Source organism: Silurus meridionalis, chromosome 13, assembly GCF_014805685.1.
Source record: "Silurus meridionalis isolate SWU-2019-XX chromosome 13, ASM1480568v1, whole genome shotgun sequence".
NCBI classification, from domain to species: Eukaryota; Metazoa; Chordata; class Actinopteri; order Siluriformes; family Siluridae; genus Silurus; species Silurus meridionalis.
This window is the reverse complement of record NC_060896.1, coordinates 22,275,918-22,299,284: the sequence shown is the minus strand read 5'-3', so window position 1 is coordinate 22,299,284 and position 23,367 is coordinate 22,275,918. Positions and strand designations below refer to the sequence as shown.

Here is a 23,367-nt window from a genome sequence, read left to right as displayed (position 1 = left end):
TTTGGTATGGCTCTCTGACAGATGCCAGAGACATTTAGAAAATTGAATGTTAAAATATCTTTTACTCAAATCATATCTGTATTCGATAATAAATATACGCCTTCTAACTAAAATTTCCTTTAGTTTTTAATAGAGGTCAGACATTGGTAGTTGATTGCTGAAACTATCATCTATCTGAAAAATATACACCAATAGTTTTTCCGGCTTCCAGTCTGCTGTCATGACAAGAGCGGCCTCTAGAGGCGAATCACTGGTGCTGTTTGTTTTTACGTGAGATGCATGCTGCACAGAGAGCGCTATATTATATTTATAATTAATTAATTATATAATTGTATTTATTGACAATCATATTTATTTATCCTTTAGCACATCTTCATGATTCAGTGCCTTTTTTTTATTGTTATTTTTGTTTTAAAGTTCAGTACTATTTTACACAGAGAGTTTGTTATTTATACAGTATCCATTTTTAATTGTTTGATTAAACGGTCATCAGCAAATACGATCCAATTTAGCTATCAGTATCAGTAAAATCCACTATCGGTCAACTTCTGTTTATTAACATAGCCTAATTATTTGTTAGATTCACCCACCAACCATATGCATAAGTAAGGACATGTTCAGATTTCAATAGCAATGAATATGAAAAAAAAAATGTCATTATGATAGTAATTATGCTCTTTTAATAGGTATCTCTTGAAAAGTAATGCTTCTTTGCCTGTATGGTGCATAACGCAATAATAAACTGCTTTAGCATTAGGAGGAATAAGAAATACATTTAAAATCATAAAATCTCCACAATACTACTGGTAGTCACTCTGACTCATGTCATTTTCTGTTACAGACCGACTAGACCCCATGTTAAAGAAAGGAAAAATGATGTGTCCCTCACAGAATAATATTTGGTTTACCCGTTTTACACCATTTTAAATCCCAACATTCATATAAATAATGCAAAACAAAAGACCCTTTTTTGGCATTCATTACAAATGTTATTAAATGTAAGCCTACTTAACGCAAATAGTCCATTTTAAATTTTCCCCTGTTAAAGTTATGCAAAATATAATGCACCTGGATCCATATGATCTTAATGTAAAAGAAAGTGGACAAACTTCTTTAGTTTGTTTTATTGGAAGTGAAGTGAAATTTCCATTCAACTACAAAATGATGTTTGTGGTGTTTTCACTGGACTACACATGGCAAGCTCTGTACTATGTATCAATGAACATCCAGAATAAAACTTTGTACAATAGGAGCCACTCAGTTTTAAAAATAAAACTGTTTAAAAAAAAAAAAAAAAAACACTAAGAAAAAAAACCCTTCAAAAAAAAACAGACCAAAAAAAAATTAAGATGAAACTCGAATGAGCTGAAAAGTCGAGTCAAACACAATGAGTCACACGCCTCTGTTTTTTTTGGGGGGGAGAGGTCAACTGTAGGTGAAACTTTCCAGTTCACAACACACTGTGTGTGTGTGTGGGTGTGCATGTGGTTGTTTGTGTTCACACAGCCTGACAATAAAAACCATCCATAAAGGGGAAAGCTAAGACATCCCCCCCGAACCCCCACTGGAGGAACAGTTAGTCCATAATAAGCACCATTTTTTGTTTGGGACTCATCGGATACGCTTCTGCTGCCTGGCACGGTAGATGTCGTTGACCGGTGGAGCGATAGCACCTTTTTCCTCTTCCTCATCTGAATCAGGGTTGGACCTCTTCAGTGATTTGTTGGTTAGCGCATGGTTCTCGATGGGTCCGTTTCCTTCTCCGGGAACATCACCACGGCTGCCTGTGATCAACTCCACCGCAGCTTCTACAGCTACACACACACACACACACACACACACACACACACACACACACACACACACACACACACACACACACAGAGAGAGAGAAAAGAGAACAGCAGCAAAGAATTAAGCAGAGCAAGTTTCATCTAAGCAGATATTTCAATCGTTTGTAGCAGTACAATGGAGATCAGTTTATAGTGAGTGTCAAATTCACTACCCAAATTCAACTACAAACACCACTCTTCTAACCTTCAATCATCTACTGGGTCCAGGTATGTTGAGTTCATTCACTTTTTGAGTCACAATTGAAAACAAAACATGAATTACGATGGCGTTAACACTTTTATGACTCACAGGCAAGTGAGAAAACAGCTCACAATGCCAAATATGATCAATGTCCTAAAGTGCACAATATTTCCACTCTAACAATTCTGACCTGGAAGTAAAAACATTTCATTAACAGCCTTTTTTTTCCAGAACAAAATGTCCATTCTGGATTCATTTGTGCAATATGATACAAGCTGGAAAAACAGATTTAGACAATGCAGGGCTGTTCTTCAATGAGTGTTTAAAGACTTAGTGCACAGTTTAACACTGTAAGAAAAGGACAAGAGCAAAGCCAGAATGTTGGATGAAGCCATTGATGGTTGATCAGCTATTTTTCCAATGTTGTTCAAGAGCACCACAAAACTAACACAAATGAGGCGTTGTTGAAATATTTAACGTGTTTATAATTTAATAAGACAAAAGAAGAATGAACGCAACATCCCCAGACCAATTCCACTGTGCATTTAATATTCAACAAATCTAAAAAACCAAGCAGCTAAATAAACCAGTGAAAGAATATTTCTCATAAAAAATCTATGGAAGAAAATATTAAGACCCAATATTCACCGGGTGATCAGGTTAATCAACACACAAATGCACCACAATTCCAACCACACCACCATCTAACTTATATTTCAACACTAATAAACATTATACGCATTTAAACAATTCCTATCAAACACCACGTTCTACTTATCCCACAATCACTACGCATCATCATTCAATATTGGACACTGAATTCACTCCCTACAATAAACACTTCAGTCAACAAACAAACTTTACTACTTACAAACATAATTCTTCTAATATCCACCAATGAAATAAACACTAACCACATTTTCCAAAACAAAAACCCCACAAAAAATCGATCGTACATTTTCATAAAGCACCTTCGTGTCCCATGAACGAACCAAGCAGTAAAAAAAAAAAACGAACATTTGACTAAAATATAATTTCTTAAAAAACGATGACAGTTTGATAAACGTACTCTCTGGCAGTGTGCATCTTCTGAACGTCTCCATGAGCTCATCCACTTGGACAAATGGACCCTGTGAGAAAAGAGATGTTTAGTGAAAAAATTTACTTGAGAAAGTGAAAAAAGCAGATTATACTCCAACACAAACAACACAAATTTAACACAAATAATTCCAGTTGATATTTCGCTGATCCGTTCACATATACATTCAAAAGGTCATGTGGACTTTTGAACACAGCATTAATAACTAAAGTAAAGGCCTTAATAAAGACAATGGTGTTAATTTATGCATCATGTGTACAGTCGTATTTGATATTAAAGTATAATTCCACCAATTTCCTGAATGCTCAATTCAAATCTTATGCAAATTGGTGTATTGAACTGTATGTCTGCTCAGATGAACTTGAATGCAGCATTTCTAGCCATACTTGGTTCTTTACCCTCAAATTTAGAGCTACACAATTGTATAGAAAGCCTTTGGATGCAGAGATTCAGAGAATGCAGGGTTGTTCTTCAATGAATGTTTGAAGACTTAACACTGTAAGAAAAGGACATGTATCAGACTCCCATTTTCTGCCACTCTCTTGTCGCTGTCCATATTAACTTCTCAAGTCAAGTTTATTTCTATAGCGCTTTTCACAACAGACACCTCTGTTGAGCAGCCGTGGCGACTGTGACGAGGAAAAACTCCCTTGGATGTTATGAGAAAGAAACCTTGAGAGGAACCAGACTCGAAAGAGGAACCCATCCTCATTTGGGTGATATCAAGAGTGTGATTATAAATCTTTAAACAATACAAAACACTGGACAGTGAGAACTAACATGAGCACTGGAATGTCCTTTGCTCTATTATAAAGTTATTTGAGATTATGAAATCAGGAGCTACTGAGCAACTCGGAGCAAAGCCAGAATGTTGGATGGAGCCATTGATGGACTATGTGCTGATGGTTGATCAGTGATTTTCCAGTGTTGTTCAAGAGTTCCACAAAAACTCAAAAATCTTAGCGGGCAAGAAACTCTAAATGAGGATTTGTTTCAATATTTTATATTTTGAGCAAAAACAAATTATTGTATAGAATGTTTTTGGATGGAGTAGCATTACATTTTCCCTTCACTTCAACTAGAACCTGTTCCAGCATTATAATGCTGCCGTGAACAAACTGTGCTTCATAAAGATATAGATTACATGGGTTAAAGTAAAAGATCTTGTTGCTATAAAGCTCGGACCTCAACCCTACTGAACCCCTTTGGGATGAATTGGAACGTTGAGAGCACCTCAGGCCTCCTCAATCTACATCACTTCCTGATTTTTATTTTAACCCTTGTAGCTGCATGAGCACAAATCTCCACAAGTTCATTTCAAAATCTAGTGGAACATGTTCAGCGTGGAAGTTCTTAAAAGAGCAAATCTGGGTGCTTCGTGTATATTTAATGTATGATTTATCTGAGGCATTAGATGGTAATACTCACAGTGAAACAATTTGGAGGAGGCAGCAGTTTCATGAGGATCACAGCAGCAGGGGGAACAGGAAACACTCCACCTGGAACAGGGTGCAGGCCAGGGGCTGCCACACACAGACATGTTGTTAAATAAGAGCACAGGATAAAGACAAACAACAAGATGCATCTAAATTTACAGCAGGTACAATAATAAACTTTGGGTATCAGAATTAATGACCACAATTTAGCTATTGTAATGATATTCGTTTAAGAAGTGAACATTAAAAGCAGGGAGGACGTTTGAAATTTGAACGTAGATCCTTACGGGCAAGATGTCGAGGCTGAAAGGGGATCATCTGGTTGGTGTCTGGTTTGGGATACTCCGGTTTACGGTCTCCATCATCCTTCAGCGTCGGGGCAGAAGGTGCAACAACAGCCTCTGGGATCAGAGAGGCGTATTTGGCACGGGACACATCCTAATAAACGAGACAGTTCGTGAATGTGACTTAAATGTAATGTCTACTAGGCAAGAAAATTGCAAAATATTAAGCATGACAACAAATAAGCAAGAATTAAATCAAATGCATATTTTAAATGGATTTAATTTGAATACATTTTGATTCACAAAAAATAATTACAATATAAAGAAGAGTCAATCTTGACTTCAAGATTCAGTTACAAAAATGTTAAAAAAAAATTAAAAGCATTTGAATGACCGAAAATCTTTTCCGTACTTTAAAATACACTATATGAACAATAGTTTGTGGACACCTGACTATAAGACTTGCATGTGCTTTTTAAAAATCTTATTTTGCATTTAGTCCCTCATTTACGGTTATAATAACCTCCACTCTTCTAGGAATACTGTGGTTGTGACGATTTGTGCTTATTCAGCCAAAGGGGTGTTAGAAAATCCATTCCAACCAGAGTTACGAATATGCTCATAGAGCTGGATTTCCTTTGGGTCTCCTCATTCAAGTGAAGGCAAAATTGATTGCTAATGCATCTAGTGGCATCCCATGCAATTGTGCACCTTTAGCTTTGTGGTTACTATTTGGGGGAAAAAACACATACGGCTGAAAAGGTCAGGTGGCTTAATTTGATACAGTGTGGCAGCTAATACATTGTGGAAGAAAAGCTTTAATCGCACCTTGTACCCGAGAGCTTTAAGCTCGCTGGTGGAGCAGGGGTACAGATCCATGAACTTGTATCTGTCCACCAACAGAGCCGTCTCCTTGCCCTCGTATTCCTCTTTAAACGCCAGGAAGCGTCTGCGCTCCACTTTCAGGATACTGGCCAGGTCTCCAATGTTGCTTTCAAATGCTAAAAAGCGTGCCCAGATCTCCCTGTGGATTCCACACATGTTAATACAGATTAATTGGGTGTGCATTGCATACAAAGGCATGCTAAATGAGGCTGGTTAATTTAGAAGTTAATTTAGAAATAAAAAAGATTGCTAACCCTGATTTTTCCGAAGAAAGACTTCCAGAAGTCAGAACCCTCTCAAACAGCACTCTTGTGTTGTTGTCCTCTGCGAAGAAAACGAACAGTGTGTAATCGCGTATAAGTATCCCGCTACGTACCCTTCTTCTCGGACTCCGCATTTTCTCAATGGCTGCACCCCGGATTACCCTGATCCTGCTGTTTTCCATGTTCACGCTGTCTGCACCACGTTTATCCGTTGCTGCCCAGCGCTGCGCTTTCCATAACGCGGATCCGTGGATTCTCTACACGAACTGTCTCTGCTTTCACAGAACTTCGTGGACCGCACTCCCGGAGCGCACCACTGGATATTACTGCTTCGCTACAAGTATTGGTGGATTATCTCCTGAGTATTCTCAATAAACTTTGTTTGCGTTTACTTTGGCTTCTGCCTCCTTATCCGCATAACAGGTTATCTCGATCCGCATGACCAATCAAACAAATCGCCAAAAACACGTGCATGCATTCTCATTTAATAACGCACATCATGTACATAAAGAAATTTCAAGCACGTTAATATATTGCCGCCATATTGGTTTTCGTTTATCTCAATCATCGATCCCTAGGCCGGCGACATAACCGGGTTCCACTGTAATATGATTTGAAATATATGTGACAGAGCAACATTTTCCAGTAAACATTACAGAGAAAACATGACCATTAAATCATTATCTTTTCATCCTGTCGAGTTTTACGGTCCTGAACAACCAAAAGAGGAACTTTGGGATCCTGAAACACGCTGACGTTTATTGCTAACAAATATCTGCTGGCGTTTGTTTGGCAGCCGAACAAAGGGAATTTGTAAAGAAGGGAAATCAGGAATCGAAAGCAAATTGGAGTTGGAAAAATACTCCGATCTCACCATTGAGGTGAGAGAGGTAATCGATGTACGCCAGAATATACTCAGGGATGTCTCCGTATTTCTTCAGACCAAGCTCGAAGATCTTAAAAGCCACTGATTTGTCCTGAAAAACAAAAGTCAGAAGACAGGAGTTAGATCCAATGTCAAGCCTGCCAAAGGGAACTAACAAGGTTTAAATGAATGGTCAGTCATTGGATATAGCATTTAGAGAACACGCTGCGTAGCTGGGGATGGTTCCACCTGAACAGCTTGAAGATCCATGAAGTTAGTGAGCAACTCAAGAACTATGAGGATAGATGTGGACTGTAATTAATATCAACAGGCTGTTACAATGGCTCAGGACTGCAATTTGAATGAACAGTTCTGAATTCCAAGGCCCATGAGTGAACAGTTCACTGAACAGTACACCTCAACAATTATAAAACTATAATGAATGGACATTCAGTGCCACCCAGATGAGGATGGGTTCCATTTTGAGTCTGGTTTCTCTTAAGGTTTCATCTCAGGTAGTTTTTCCTTGCCAGAGTCACCACTGGATCACCTTTAGGGATCCAACTCTATAACATTCTCTAATATTTTTTCTGACTTTATGTGACAATTCGATTTTATATCTCATAATTCTGACTTTTTTTCTCGCAATTCTGACTTTATATCTCGCAATTCTGACTTCTTTTCTCACAATTCTGACTTTATATCTCACAATTCCAAATTTTTGCGACTTATTTGACACACTTTCTGGCAAAGTACGAAAACTACGAGATTAAATTCTTAGTAAATAAACAATGGATTATATAGTAAATAGTGAATAGTAAGAATTTCTTTTTTTTTTTAAATTGTGGAAAAACTTTTTAATTATAATTCTTTTTATTCAGTGGCGGAAACGGGATTCCATATTCTTGACCCTGAGCACTAAATTAAAATTTACACTTAACTACGCCCTCTAGTGTTCAGTACCGATCAAAAACATTGATAAGACCAGAGGTGAGCAGCTGTTTCATAACAGATTTTCGTCTTGCGTGACAATCATAGATGGCAAAAGTACTCACATCCTTCACTCAATTAGAAGTACATATACTTATGTTTTAAACCACTCTGGTAAAAGTTGAAGTACTGACTACACTTTTTCGCTCAAGTTATAAAAGTATGGGCTCTGACTTGTACTTAAGTAAAAATTAGCCATTACTACTATTAACACCAGACTTCTTGTTGCCTTCTGCCTGCTCATTGTGAGCTTCGTAAACTAGTCTGTGGTGTGTGAGAGCCAGGAAATGATACACCAGTGGTAGATTGAAAAAGCCACGCAATGACAGGAAAGAGGTTAATGGGCTGGAAACGAGGTGAGAAGAAAAAATATTGATCATGTCACCCTATAAATTACATCTAAAGTAACAAGTCTGGTTTGTAAGAAGTAGAAAGTACAGATATTTGTGTAAAAATGTAATGAGTGAAAGTAAAAAGTTAAAAATAAATAAATAGTGGAGTAAAGTACTGATACCAAAAAATCTACTTAACTACAGTAACAAAGTGTTTGTACTTTGTTACTTCCCTAATCTGGTGCCAATTATTGCAAACTTTATTATTTTGCAATCTACACATGCAGTCTGATCCCGTCTTGAAGACTCTCACAATAAATAAATAAATAAATAAATAAAACCTCTGAATATGACACCAATAAACATCAATAAAAACCTCTTATTTGAATTAAATTAAGCACCGGTATAGATCGCTAATCACCACCCTAAACACCTTCTGACCAATCAGATTCAGCAGCGCTTTTGAAATAAAACGAATTTTTAAAAGGTTTGAATTTAGTTGGTAATTTTTTAATTCGGAAAAGCTCATTAGGCATCACCTTGCTGCAGTAGTACTCCATGAGAGCGGCCGTAACGTAAACGTGATGCCGCGTCCTGACGTCCTCTCTGGCCTTCTTGAAAATGGAGCGCCCGGACTTGATTCCCTCTGCTCTTCTGGCAAACTTCATGTACTGGATGTAAACCTGAGCAGTGGCACAAAACAAGCATTACGGTGGTCTTAAACATCTCAGCTTTTCAAAAGATTAAAGTTCTCTTATTCTTCATTGTGGGGTGGAATAAATCAACTATTAAATAAATAAACACAATAACTCACCAAGGTTGGGTCAATGTCCTCTATGGCCAGAAGACGGTTGTAAATGCTGTGGACTTTTTCATATTTCATACGACTCTGTGGAACAGATGACAATGAGAAAAGGTGGCTAAAGTTCTTGACTCTTAACTGCTCAGTTGTATAAACCACCACAAAATACATTAAGCTACTCTGAATGTAGTACCACTTAAGTACCAGGAAAATGGCGTTGGACTGAAATGAACATGAACAGTTCTGCTAGAATCGTTTAATCGTTTATTACAACTGCCATGACCATTTGTGTCCATTGGTGAACAATTGATAACCTCAACAATGATGGAAAGTCAATAAATAGATATCTGATGTCACCAAAATGAGAATGGGTTCTCCTTTTAGTCTGGATCCTTTAAAGGTTTCTCCCCATCACCATTTAAGGGAGATTTTCCATACCACTGTCTCTCTGATTAGGAATGAACTTATGAGGTGGTATCAAGAAGTTTTGAGATTCGCTCTGTTTACAAGAAAGCACTTTATTTATTTATGTTTACATAATATCACCTTCAAAATAGTTTCCTCACACAGCAATACAACGCTCCCTGCGTTCCTGCCACTTCTGGAATGCACCTTCTGTGCAAATCTCTGCAAGGGTGTCAAAATGATGACCTTTGAGCTGGATCTTCATCTTTGGCAAAAGGGTGACGTCCGCAGGAGCCGAATCTGGCGAGTAGAGTGGGTGCGGAAGTGAGATCATGTTGATCGTTCTCCGACGATCATCATGAACGAGTTGCCAAATGGTTTCGACATTTTAGTTGGTTGATCTAGTTGAAGGTCTATTCCCGATCTCTCGTCCTGATCAGTGATGTTCGAACGACTCGTTGCAGAAACGCCGTATGTCAGATGCATGAGATGTCCAAAGTCTCTGTGGCAGATTCACCCGGTTTCACACGGAAGTTTGTTCTAACTTACTGTTCATGATGAAATCGCAGACGTGGTAAAGTACGGGGTCAAAATAGCGGCGGTTAGCACCATTAGTCTCGAAACTTTTTGATACCACCTTGTATAGAGATTAACCTTTAGGGACTCATAGATGAGTGCAATTTATACTTAATCAATTTTATTCTGTAAAGCTGCTTTGTAAAAGTATCCATTGTTAAATGTGCTATATAACCAAAATTAAATTGGGAAAAAAACGAGATCTCAGGGGTGAACAAAACTCAAGGCCTCACCTCCTCATAATCAGCAAAAGAGAAATAAAGCAGCATGTTTTTCTTCAGAAGCGTTGAAATGGCACGCTCGTAAATGTTAGCAGCTTCGTCGCTGAACAGCTTGGCATTGTTCATGTCCTAAAAATACAAAGATGGTGTTGAAATGAAACTGAAATAAATTGCAATTGCATTTACCCATTAATGAAAAACCGCTAAAACGTTTCAAAAATCCCATTAGCTTAGTTTTATTTATTTATCATTTTGGAAAAGCTGCTTTGACTATAATAGTGTTTGTATTTCCAATCACAAGCGCAAGTATTTTTTAGTATAATTTCACTATTGTTTCTATAGTAACAGCTACATCATTTACAGGACTTGTGTGGACGTGTAATATTTGATTTTTAAAGCATTTAGATATAAAAAACTAAAATCTTTAAGATGGTGAATGCTGAAAACAGTCAGGGAGTTTTCCAACAGACAGCATTGCATTTTATCTCCCCCATGTCACCTGTAACATGAGATGTGCGCTCATATTAATGTCAACAAAGAAGAACTACTACTGTAATGTACTGTTGTAGCTGTTATCAGTCCCTGTTACCACGTACATTTTATGTCTTGCAAACATTTCACAAAATTAAAAGGAACAAATGAAGTACTATAGGACATTCATTAATTCTTTTAAAAAAAGTAACTATTGGCAAGATGTATTAAGAGTAAGGAATGAAATATGTTGCAGCGTGATGTTCGAACAGGGTGGTAGGACTCTTGATTGTTTTCCAATAACAGCAAGTTGCCTCTTGGTATGAGACACTTTGCTGTTATTGGAAAACAATCAAGAGTCCTACCACCCTGTTCGAACATCACGCTGCAACATATTTCATTCCTTACTCTTAATACAGCAAGTTATTGCGGAAATATTGTACAAAAACATAGGCATAGGAAAACCAGGGAGGGGCGCCAGGGAGCTTCCCTGCCTCCCCGCCAACCCAGACAATTGTAATTATTTACCCGTTTTTCTGCTGAAGTTTGATATACAGTATTAAGTTACATACTTGAATTTATTCAATTTTGCAATGATTATAAAATGTGTTTAATCTTTTATATGGAAAGTTGTGAATGATTTGTATAGCGTGGGGGTGGAGAATTGTGGTTGAATGGCGGAGCTACGAAGGGGGCGAGAGGGCTTTGGAGGGAGCATGACAATAGGAATCTTGCCTGCAAACATGTATTAAAAACTAATCACAATGGCAATTGAAAGGAAAGCCACAAACCCCTTTTTCTGCTAGTAGCTTGCTGGATTGTTCCAGATACTGGGCAGCTTCGTACCAGATGTCAGGATGATGGCCGAGCACTAAAAGGCACTGCTCATAAGCGAACATCACTGCAGGAACAATCACAGAGACACTTTATTTAGTCAGATATCACATCTCGGCTGCCTGAGACTTTGAGCTCTGTTTATGATGATGATATTAATAACACAGGAACAGTTTGTAATTATGAACACATCAGATCACAGCTTTACAACGAGAATAAAAGCTTCACAGTGTACAAGATGCTGGGATTGTGTTTATGATGATGAGGTAGTATTGTCACCTCTTTTAGTGATAAGTGTTTGGTCTTCTGTGCGTAGTGGGTTACTCTTTTCCCATTGGATGTACTTCTTCCACATCTCCACCTGCTGGGCCTCCTGAGGAGAGTTTTGCGGGGGCACAGACGGTGCGTTTCGGTCCAAACCCTTCATCACAGTTTCATACTCCTGCAGGAACAGCAGACAAGCAGCCACATCGATCATAAAATCACTTCAACAAGTCATAGTCAAAACTGCACTTTACATAAACTGTACTGTACACAGCAAGAAGCGTGTACCTTGGCGACCCTCCGAGCGTTCATGTAGTCTCTGCTTCGATCTTCAATCATCTTTTTGGCCAAGTGAATATTGATACCCTTTAAAATGGAAAAGAGGTTCACTGTGTAACATGTACAGTAATACATATGAGTCACAGATGGAAAAAAACAAAACATTTTCCCACGTTAATCAAGTCGTTTTTGTGTATTTCTATTTGCCTTCGAATGTACTTAAGTATCCAAAGTACTATGATTTAAGAGGAACATTATAGCCATCATAGCATTTTTGTCACAAGACTCGATCAACATAGCTCATGTGAAAAGACTCCAATGTTACTCTTAATAGAATGATATTAATGAGTCAAACACTGATTGATGTCAATTAAAATGATCATGAGCCCAAAACCTTCTTTACAACTACTAAAAGAAAATCACGCCAATAAGTGCACGGGTGTTTTGTCGGGAGTTTCTTCAATCATTTATTCCTCTCTAAATGTTTTGCTTGCTGTTGGACTGACGCTAAACTGTATGTTCAAAACTCTACACTGATCATTGGATTGCTTTGTGCTTGAACAGTTACGATTTTATCCACTCCGAAATAAAAAGGACCGACTGATTTTGCAAAATGTAGTTGAGTAATAAGTTCTTTACTTTGAAATGTAGAGAAGTTAAAGTAAAAGTCTCCCCAAATGGAAATACTTCAGTAAAAAAAAGATACGTGAAAAAGCTACTCAAGTAATGAATTACATTTACTTCGGTACTGTCACCACTGAGCACAGATCCACAGCCTGTACCACAATACACTTTTCTCCAATAAGACCCACTTCTCACCTCCTCATATTTGCTGTAATCTCTCCACAGCTGCTCGATGTTGATCATGGGATTGACGCAGCCTCTCTGATATACTCTCCGTACTGCCGTGATCCTCTGGTTCTCGGCATACGAGCCCACCGCTTCACTATAACACACGGCAAAAGATTTGAAATCCATGCTTAAAAAAAAAAACGAAAAAGAGGCAAAACTGACTTTCCCCGAAGTTAAGCGCACTTACACTCCTTTGAGAAAGTTGATGTAGTCCACCCATATCTGAAGAGAGAACAAAACATGAATGGAATCAAGTGTGCTACAGGGCGAAAAATAAAAACAAATCGAGCCGCACATTAATATACACTTACCTGGTATGACATGATCTCCATTCCGATTTTGTCTAGGGCGAAATCGTATGCCTGCGCCATCTTTTCCCTGTCAATGCAAATATTATTAGGGTCCATACATTTTCGACAGTTACAGTCATCGCATGAACATTTTGCTTCGACATTTCCTCACAAACGACGTACTTGTAGCTGGGCAGCTTTCCTTTCGTCTCTCGCACATACGAAAGGTAACATTTCCACAGGTCGATGTGCAGAACCTTCATGAGGCATCTCTGGAAGAGCTGAGCAAGAAAACGTAATCAGGTCACCTTGTTGTCACTGTATTGAAAGGACAATTTACATCAAATCCAAAATCTGTGGCATGAATCCTCCCCCCCACCCATATTTAATAATATTTTTAATAGGGGTGACCCCAAATAGTTTCGATGCTTCAATGGGAGGAGCCTAATTCAATTACCAATCTTATTCAAATCTTCGCAGAGGTGTTATGAAATGAGGATCGTGCCATTTTTTTGTTATATGGGGGTGCTCAATGCTTGATTTCACATAGAACTACAGGTTTTCTCCCAATAAGAGCATATACAGCCTAGAATGAAAATGCTGTCATAAAATGCAGAAAGAAAGAAGCCTTTAATAAATATTTTTTATGTGCAGGAATAAATCCAACATCAGCTGATTTGATTTGCTAATATTGTAAATGTAATGTGTATTTAGGTTTATTGAGCCAAAATAGGCTTAAAATCTTTTCACAAATTGCTTTTCATTTCAACTGTAAAAAGGTAGAAAGGCATCGTCAGTTTCGATCTTTTTTTATTAGAAAGTTGGCCACTTGTTGACTACCTTTTGTCAAACACACACATGACTCAATAGCCAGTCGACTATAGGCACTATGTAAATCTACAGTTGGGGACACCCCTCATTTTTTAACAACGTAGAATGGATTAATATTCACTTTCTCCTTTATGTGAGTAATCCAGACTCCAGAACAATACACTAGACACCTACTTTATCCTACTGCACTACAATGCTTATTGATTTTATTGAATTTTCACTAGTGGCATCCATCATAAATGTAGCATAATTGGACTTCTTTTCTTTTTAATTTGGACTAATGTTTGGATGCCTACTGCATTTCATTTGCCTTTAACCTAACCTCACCAACCTTTGTTTAAGCCACTACAATGTTTTAATCGATTGTGCATTATAGAACATAAAAGATTCAAATGTTTTGTCCAACACTGGTATTTACACATGTTCACCTCTCATATCACTTCAAATTTAGTTCTGCGATGTATGTAATTTAATTAATCTGTGTTTATGTTGACATGAAACCGGTCTTAAAGCCGATTGGGCAAACTTTTTTTGAAGTATATTTTTTCTAAACTGCCACTCTGTTAATACTATCAGCTGTTTTATATTTGTTCTAATACCTATAGTAACTTCCAATTCACATCGATTTATGGGAAAGTTAAACCTTTGTTTTTTAATAAACAAAGAACATGCAAAATCGCTGATTATACTTTTCTGTAGGGAGAATCTTAGTCTCGCACAGCACCTTACATTTTCCACAAAGGAGGAGTCTTTAACATGACTAGCTGTGGTTTGTCCTACTACAGAGGTGGGCGAGAGGATGAACGTTTATAGCTGTTATAACATGACTGATCAACTCATTTTGCATATGTTCCATAAACTCAATATAAATTATTCAAATAACCCACTTGTCCAATTGTAACTGTCATTACACCATCTACGTTTCTTGCAACCACATGTCCCAAGGTGCTTAATTCCTCATTTTGTTTTTGATTTGAAATGCAAAAGAGAATAAAATTGCTTGCTAAAAGGCACTGGGCATGTGTGCGTGTGTGTGGCTTTAAGAAGATATCTAGATCTTCCAGTGCCAAAGAATGTGAATTAAGATTTGCAAACAAAAAGATTTGTCAAAGGATTTAAAAAGTTGTGCTGTAGAGGTATCCGTGACCACCAAACCCTCCACTGAATGTTTCTTTCCCTAGCACACTGAAATTAAGTAATGAACAGGACTTTTCTTTGAAACTGTGGTATACAAAGTCCTATCTGCATGATGTTTAGAACGGCGTCGATCGCATGATTTCAGGTTTCCAGATCCGATGAAACAAGTTTTGATTTTGATATAGAAAGTGAAAATTGTGGCTCAGTTCAAATTGAAGACCCTTTGACACTCGTCCCCAACGTGCCATCAGGTACGTAAACACTACTGACGATCCGCGGATGAGCAGCCAAATACGCTATATGGACAAAAGTTTGTAGACACCTGACAGACACTCGTATGTGCTTTCTGAACATCTGGGTTTGCCGTTAAAACTTCCATTCTTCTGGGAGGACGGTTCATTCGATTTTGGAGCGTGCTTGTGCTCATTCAGCCATTAAGGGTGTTAGTAAAGTCAGGTACTGATGTAGATTGAGGAGGCCTGGGGTGCAGTCAGCGCTCCAATTTGAGGTCAGAACTCCAATATTTCTTCATGGAGCTCATTTTTATGCACAGGGGCATTGTCATGCTGAAACAGGTTTGTAGTTAAAGTTTGGGGAAGAACCACATATGGCTAGAAAAGTGACTTGTCCATATAGTTTATAATTTAAGGTTTATATATACACATTTATGGCATTTGACAGACGTCATTATCCAGAGCTACTTACATTTCTCTCAGACACCAGAGGAGCTATAGAGTTAAGGGCCTTGCTCAAAGGCCCCGAAGTTGCAGCATGGCGCGGCTGGGATTTGAACTAACGATCTTCGGATCCAAAGTGTAAATATACATTTAAGACATTTATGACCTTTCTCACTAATCAACTAACTTCTCAGGACACGCTCGAAGTTCATGCATTCAAATCAGTAGCATCATGAAGGGCTAGAGAGGGAAAAAAGCTTACCTTTTCAACCTTGTCATAGTTTTTAGCCTTGATCTGTGGACAGATTTCAAAACCGTCGTTATTAAAGCATACGGCCCTGCTCGAGGGAAAAAGCACGAGAATGGTCATGTCTTCATCACACACACACACACACTCCTTTGCTCTCCTGTTGAGATCAACAATGTGAAATTCAAACAAAACCCCATTACCACACAACACTAAATCCTGCATAAAAGATGCATCCGTTCTGCCAGTATGTTCCCCATATCATGTTCCCTGAGCAAGTATTCAATATCATGAATTTTGTTTTCCATGTTGTACTTTCAAATGATATACAATTCATATAAAACAAAAGAAGTGATGCCTCGAGATGAGCCTAAACCTATTAAATAACAAACTGGATACTTCTCAAAAATGATCAAATATAATGCCTTGTGTCAGTTCATTTGGGTCTTGCTTACTGTTACATAAGAGCAAAACGGGTATCTATATACCTTCCTTCTTATTTGGCCACAACATGCAACATCCCTTTTAAATACTATGCAGCGTATACGAAAGAACGTGAGCCAAAAGCAAGAAAAATGGATGAGCGATTCAAATACTTTACTCAAGATGCGATTGTGACAGTATTCATTTTATTTTGCGCTGACATTTCTTCAGTGCGACACAAACTTCTTTATTGCAAAATACAGCAAGAAAACTATAGAATCGTTCAGCAAAATCTCAAAGCACTAGAACAGCCTAAAATATCAGACCGTGTTTATATTCATTTGTTACTTATTTCTCACAAGAACTTCTTAGAAGCTGCTTCTGGTTCATTCCAGATTAGCAAAACAACAAAAAAAAAAGCATGTGCAACAGAAAACGTTAGAAAACATGGAATTTAATACGTTACATTTTTTTTTAAGTTGCACCTCTGCAATATAGCTAAACCACTAACTAAAGCAGAACACACAATGAAAAACAGTCTATTCTTGTACAAACATTCGGAATAATCAACATCATAAATATACCAAAAGAGGTAATAGTTGGTGTTTATATGCTCATACACTACAGAAAACAAATGATCGCTTGAGAAGTGTTTTATATGAACAAATTCACCACGTAACTGTGAAACGAGAAGGTGGATCCCATTAAGACCATTAATTTAAAAGATTCAGTCCCAATCTGGCTGTTAAAGGATTAAAATTTTTTACATTTGCCTGACAAAAAAAATATATATTTCTGTTTTTGTTTTGTTTTTTTAGAAGTGAGGGGCATTTACTGTGGAGAACAGCTACAAAGTTCAAAGTCGCATCTACAAATGACCACTTGATGTTTTCCCTGCAACAAATGATCTATATCACGTGAAACAAAAACTATTTGGTGAAGCCTAAGCGGGAATCGTAGGAGAGTAAACACAATAGGATAGATGCTATGCAATAAATAATGAAAAGGAAATCATGAACAAATGAATGAAACGCTGTTTAAAGGATGTGGATAGCTGAATGATGGACGACTACAACAAAAGGACAGTATTTCTATATGTAAGCACCCATAAAGAAAAGAAAAATCAAAAAGACAGTCTGAGTGATATTTATATTTATTTCCAACTGTTTGTGGAATTACAGGGATTATAGAGTTGCATTAGGATTGTATTGCACATTGTTTTTTTTTTTTTAAACAAACTCAATACAAATCTGAGCTATGATTCAACTGGGGAAAAAAAACATTACACATTAGGAGATCTTTGTTTTATCCTCTGTATCTATGCTTTAAATATGCAGCAGGATCCCTATTTATGATCTTTCTAAAATGTCAAAGTACAAGTTTCATGAGATGTTTGCTGCAATAGACTTCACGTTATCAGTTTTTATTTCACACTGAGTAAACTAACAGCAAGCATTTATAAAATGCTCAGTTTTAACTATGCTATTCCATTTCAACCCATTTAATCCAACTCAATATTTGTATTCACCTTGATTAGACAACAAGTAAAAAGTGAATGTTAACTTGTGCTACCTATGTGCTGTTTCACTTCCAGGTTGAGTTAACTGTGCAGGGCAGCAGGTTCCCAGGTATGAAGTTGAAAACTACTGGCCTAAACTATAGTCTTGGCTACTCAAGCAGTGTGAGTGTATAAAACTTGCACATAAATTGAAGTTTATGGACACCTGACCATCACACACAGAGCTGGGCTAACCCTAAAACTGGAAACACATACTACACTTGTACAGATGTTTCACCTGGTTCAAACAGTAAGGGTCTGAGTATATTCTTGACCTCTGGGACCTCTGACTTCAGTACCTCTACAGGGAAATCCTCACAGCCATTTTTCAAAATCCAAGTCCTTTCCATTAGAAAATAAATCTGGAACAGGAATTTTAAAAGCAGGTGTGATGATCGGGTGTCCACAAACTTTTGACCGTAGTCTTTTAACCTATATAAAAGTAACAAGCATTGCCTTGTAAGAAATTGGTTGCTATCCGTGCACGTTTGTTAGAAATACTTACCATGCCAGTTCCCCCACCACCACTCTCCACCCCTAATTTGGTCACAATCCAATTTCCACCCAAACATCTCTTCCAGTCCGGTCACACAACAGGTACCAACCGGGAAGGTAGAAGACAACACATGCTTTTTCCAAAACACAAAGCCAGCTACCTTTCTTTCTTTTTTAAACTGCTGCACACAGCGAGCACGGCCAATTCGCTCCTTTGGCTCTCAGCATGGGACTCAAGCCTGTGATCTCCTGGCTGTGCCACTCAGGATCTGTCTTCTGTGTTAGTTTGCAGTTGATATCCACTTTATCAACTTGGACTGCCAATAGGGTCAGTTATTATAATTTGAGATTAATTACAGAAAATCATAAAACAAAAAGATACTAGTTAGCATCATGCAAGTGCACCACTGCCTCAACAATATGTAAAATAAGTGTGTACTTTTTTTGAATATAAAATTGGAATCATCCTCTAACTGCAATCATCATCTGTAGTCTGTTTGGGCAAAGTGAAAAGACCCCCCTCTCAACAACAACACTCCCTTGTCCAAGTGTGTCATTATTGATGCTTTTACACCTATTGGTCTAAATAAGGAGATGAATGAAACAGACACCTGGAGCTTGCTTGCTTGCTTGGGTTTGGCTTCAACTTCATTATATTTGTAAAGACAGACAGTAAAACAAAGTTTTACAGAAACTAACTGCACTTAATTAAGGAGGGGGGGGGGGGGCAGTTCGGGTGACATAGAATTAAGAGCTGAAAACTTAATCAAAAGCATGCTTTTTTTATTTTTATAAAAAGCTAATCTTTACCATATGCTTGTATGTGCTTGGGCAAAAAAAATAAAAATATGATCCAATGCCAGAATATGAAGCTTTTAATGGTCTTAACAACAAAAAAAAAAAAATAAAAATAAATAAAATAAAATCAACGTTCAGGAAAATGAATAGAACAAACAAATGAAGTAACTACATTATAAAAAACGTTTCCTTTGTAGAAAATCTAAAACACAGATTTTCTTCCATTGTTGAGTAAATTCAAACATTTGACAATTAACAGAAAAAAATCAGTTTTCTTTTATTATAAATAAAAATATATATATATTTACCTATGCATACAAGAATAGAAAAAAAGTGATTTTTCTAGGTAGGAAATTTGTAGAATGTTTCCAGCTTCTCCAAAAATAGTCCAACAATAGTACACAAGCGAATGGTGGCACAGGAGAGTCTCAGGAGAACATTACAACATGTTGATAAGACCATTAAAAGCTTAGTTAAATGTTTGCCATTTTGGGCTTGGCATAGTTCAATCTCTGCCCTAGGGAATAGGAGGGAAATCTTTCTTTATATGATAAATAAATAAATAAAATTTTAAATTAAAAACACAGCAAAAGAGGGTGCATTAAATAAATGACTAGATTATTCTGTAAATAGCAGGTTAAATACACCACCACAGATGGAGTATCTAAAGAACTACAGCTCTATGTACTGGCGTGTCACCCAAATAATAAAATAAAAATAAATAAAAAGTTTGAGAAAGACAGGAGGGAAATCAAAAGGAAGAACAAATGGCATGGTGGATTCACATCCTGCATTGCCTTTCTTCTGAGGTGAATTAATTTCCTACTCGAGTTGGCGTAAAAGCAGACGGAGATGCAGACTAAACATTGTAAGAAAAGCAACTTTAGGTATGCAGTTTGCATAATGCTTAACTGATATCTTAAGGTTTTAGTAGACTTGTAGCTGCACGTCAAATCTAAAAAAGACAGACACCAAACATGTCTTGGTTGCCTTGGCGTATAATTGTGTACATTTCTGGTGTAAAACTATTTCTGAACTTGAAGGTCATGTGTCTCAGATGAAGAATGTGTGGAACTATAGTCATTGTTTAATGTTGGGGGGGAAACCTGAGATGAGATGCAACTCTTGCCTACAGTTAGTATTAAATTATACTGCAAACGGGACACCACCGTAATCGGCCTAAGAACAAAATGTGTTAATATGCATGGGTCAATCTTGCAGTGTTCACACAAATACTCCACAATGACCTCAAAGAAATGACACAGGAGGCAAGAAATTGACACAACAAGTGAATAAAAGGCTAAAGCACTCTGATACTATTAAAAGAGTTTAATGCTGTTGCAGATAAAACATGCAACAATATGAACTTAACCTCAGAAATAAATTGAAAAGGAATGAAAAATAACGATTACAAAAACCCCCCCTCCTCTTCCCCCCAAACCTCCCCTTTCCCACCCAAAATACGCAGTTTGAGGTGTGTGAAAGTCACATTGTTGATCCGATTATGAAAAGGTCATTTCTTGCACACGTTAATAAAAAAATATATATATATATATATATAAGAAATAGATTTTTAACCTCGGCTTCAATGTATAGCTTCCAGAATCTGCCCGAACTTGGGAACTGCGTGATAAGTCTCTCATACGTCTTCCTTGCTTTATCTATAGGTTGGTTCTAGAAGAAGTAAAATGCATTTACATACATGAAAGAAAAAAAAATAGCATCCGTTTAGTTAAGGCAGGGTCAGATCGGCAAACCCTCCCCGTCGTCCCGAGTTCAACTCCCCGATTATCACCCCGGGTAAAAAGAAATGCAACCCTGTGTCACTAAACCTGTGCTTCTCGAATCAGTATGCTCCATGCGTCCAGGTCATAAGGGTTTTCTTCCAACTTCTTTTCGGCCTTCTTCACCTTTTCCGGAATGTACTCCGCGGCCTACAGAGGGGAAAAAAACAAATCTCAAATGAAATCAACAGAACACCCAAAGAGCCTTGTGTTAGAAGACATTTCACACAGGAAGAAAAAAAAATTACACTGAAGGTGGGAACCAAGCAAATGGTATGGTCTTAATATCTGACAGCACACTATATGCACCAGTGTAGTATTCCCAGACTAATTCAGCTCCGGTTTCTGTTCAGATGAAGCAAATACACAATATGCTCAACTAACAATGGACGAAATAAAGCTACCAACACTCGCTTACATTCTCAAAGAGATCAAATTTTATTTCACATACACACACAATGCAATTCCTAAAGTGAAGGACACTAAAACGTGTACAGGTATGGGAACTGGTGGCCCAAAACATGTGTAAACAGGGGAAGGGGGGAATCATTCCCCAGGCAGTCCAGACAAATGCACCACATTTAATGTCTACTACTAAAAAATTAATAATAAAAAAAAAAAAAAATAAAAATAAAAAAAAGGGGGGGGGGGTCTTACCCCATGATCACACTCACTAACGAGTCACAATTTTCCCCTCAACATTAATTGGGAAAAACAGAGGCATCAAAGATAAACCACTCTAAACAAGTTACATCCCTTTTGATCAAGTGTCAAAATTTGATTGACAGCCAACGAAAAGATAAAAACGTGTTGTGGATTTTTTTCTTTCTTTATTTTTCAGTCCACGTGAACTAATCACAGGTAGTCCTGAGAGATGTCAGAACGCTTTGCGCCATAGGATTGGCCCAAAAACTCAGCCAATCGTGTCTCGCTTTGAGTCATAACACGTGAAAATCACATGTAGGTAGAAAACGAAGGATCACCTGTCGCTTGCTAGAGTTCATATAAGGTTAAAGGACAGATGAGAGCTACTGCATGATTCTGATGAACACCAAAATAACAGTTTAATAGTGATAGCTATTCGTCTCTAAAAGAAATCACTGGCGTTATATTGTTTCCCAGGCAGATTCAAGATAGTGAAAAAGAAAAAACCCGTCAATTAACTATGGATAACCATTTATGCGATTGGGATCAATAGTTTATTGATCCCAAAGGGAAATTTATCATTTTGCACATCCAAGTTTGGCAGGAAGCTGAAATCAGCCATGGATCACAGGATTAAACACATTGTTTAGAGACCCAACAGGGGCGTCTTGGAGGTGCTGGGACTCGAACCATTGACCTTATCATCAGTAACCGGGAGCCTCTTATCCACCACTGGTTCAAATTGTTTTTAATTGGGGAGTTAACCAGTATAAAGTGTTTTTTTTTCCACCCAAATTAGATCTTAGTACAAGAAAAAATGTGGGACTTGAATAAGAAATCGAGATGGACTAATAATTCTGCAGATTTGGGTGCAGAAATCCAAACTGCGCATGCGCCAAAACACCCTCTCTGACTTGACCCACTGTATCTAAAGAGCTTTTATAGGCATGCTGGCACTTTAGCTGGGTATTTTAGTATTCGTTCGTATAAGTAATCGTTATAAAATGTTTACAAAATCTATTTCTACTAAAAGAACTTGTCGTTTTGAAGCTACGCGTCGAGCTCCTAATAATAAATATAAACAGCGGGTTCTTCTCACAGAAGCCCCTCCGCCCTCCTGCACCTCGTCACACCAAACCCAAGCGTCTCAATTAATACTAATAACCAACAAACTGCACATTTCACTTAATACGGCGCGACAAAATAAATGGTAACCTGCACACATCATCATTGACCATCACTGACTTCTCGTGACTAATTTAACCAAATCCAAACAAGGCCGCAAAACATCAATAAATCACAAAAGTTGTTGAAAAGAAATGACGGGAAGCGCTTTGTTACCTGATCCGGAGCGACTTCTGCAGACATTATCGACTGACAAAGACACTATGACTTTACACTAAACCTATAAATACACATAGAGCCACATTTGCACCATAAAACAACGCTCTATGTCAGCATGGCCTGCCTGCTTCTTTATGCAGCGCATAAAATGGCGAGTTTTACTCGGCTACTTCCGGTAACACCGGAAGTGTACTGTATGTGATTTGTAGTCCTGTAGAAAAAAAAGATTTGCTTAACAAAATAATA

The 23,367-nt window shown here is 37.7% G+C and overlaps 1 protein-coding gene across 1 annotated transcript; it reads right to left on the bottom strand.

The window, feature by feature from the left end:
* Positions 1-1,109: 1,109 nt before the first annotated feature.
* On the bottom strand, positions 1,110-23,293 carry cstf3 (cleavage stimulation factor, 3' pre-RNA, subunit 3). The gene is made up of 21 exons (XM_046863941.1): positions 23,119-23,293; positions 21,181-21,282; positions 20,927-21,022; positions 16,090-16,122; positions 13,366-13,463; positions 13,204-13,270; positions 13,080-13,114; positions 12,860-12,986; positions 12,050-12,127; positions 11,777-11,939; positions 11,455-11,564; positions 10,205-10,321; positions 9,003-9,077; positions 8,728-8,871; positions 6,876-6,978; positions 5,993-6,062; positions 5,682-5,877; positions 4,857-5,007; positions 4,562-4,656; positions 3,104-3,164; positions 1,110-1,814 (listed from the first exon to the last, which is right to left on the bottom strand). Exons 1-21 carry the CDS (start codon positions 23,143-23,145, stop codon positions 1,612-1,614), a joined length of 2,151 nt encoding a protein of 716 aa, XP_046719897.1. The 5' UTR covers positions 23,146-23,293; the 3' UTR covers positions 1,110-1,611.
* Positions 23,294-23,367: the final 74 nt, after the last annotated feature.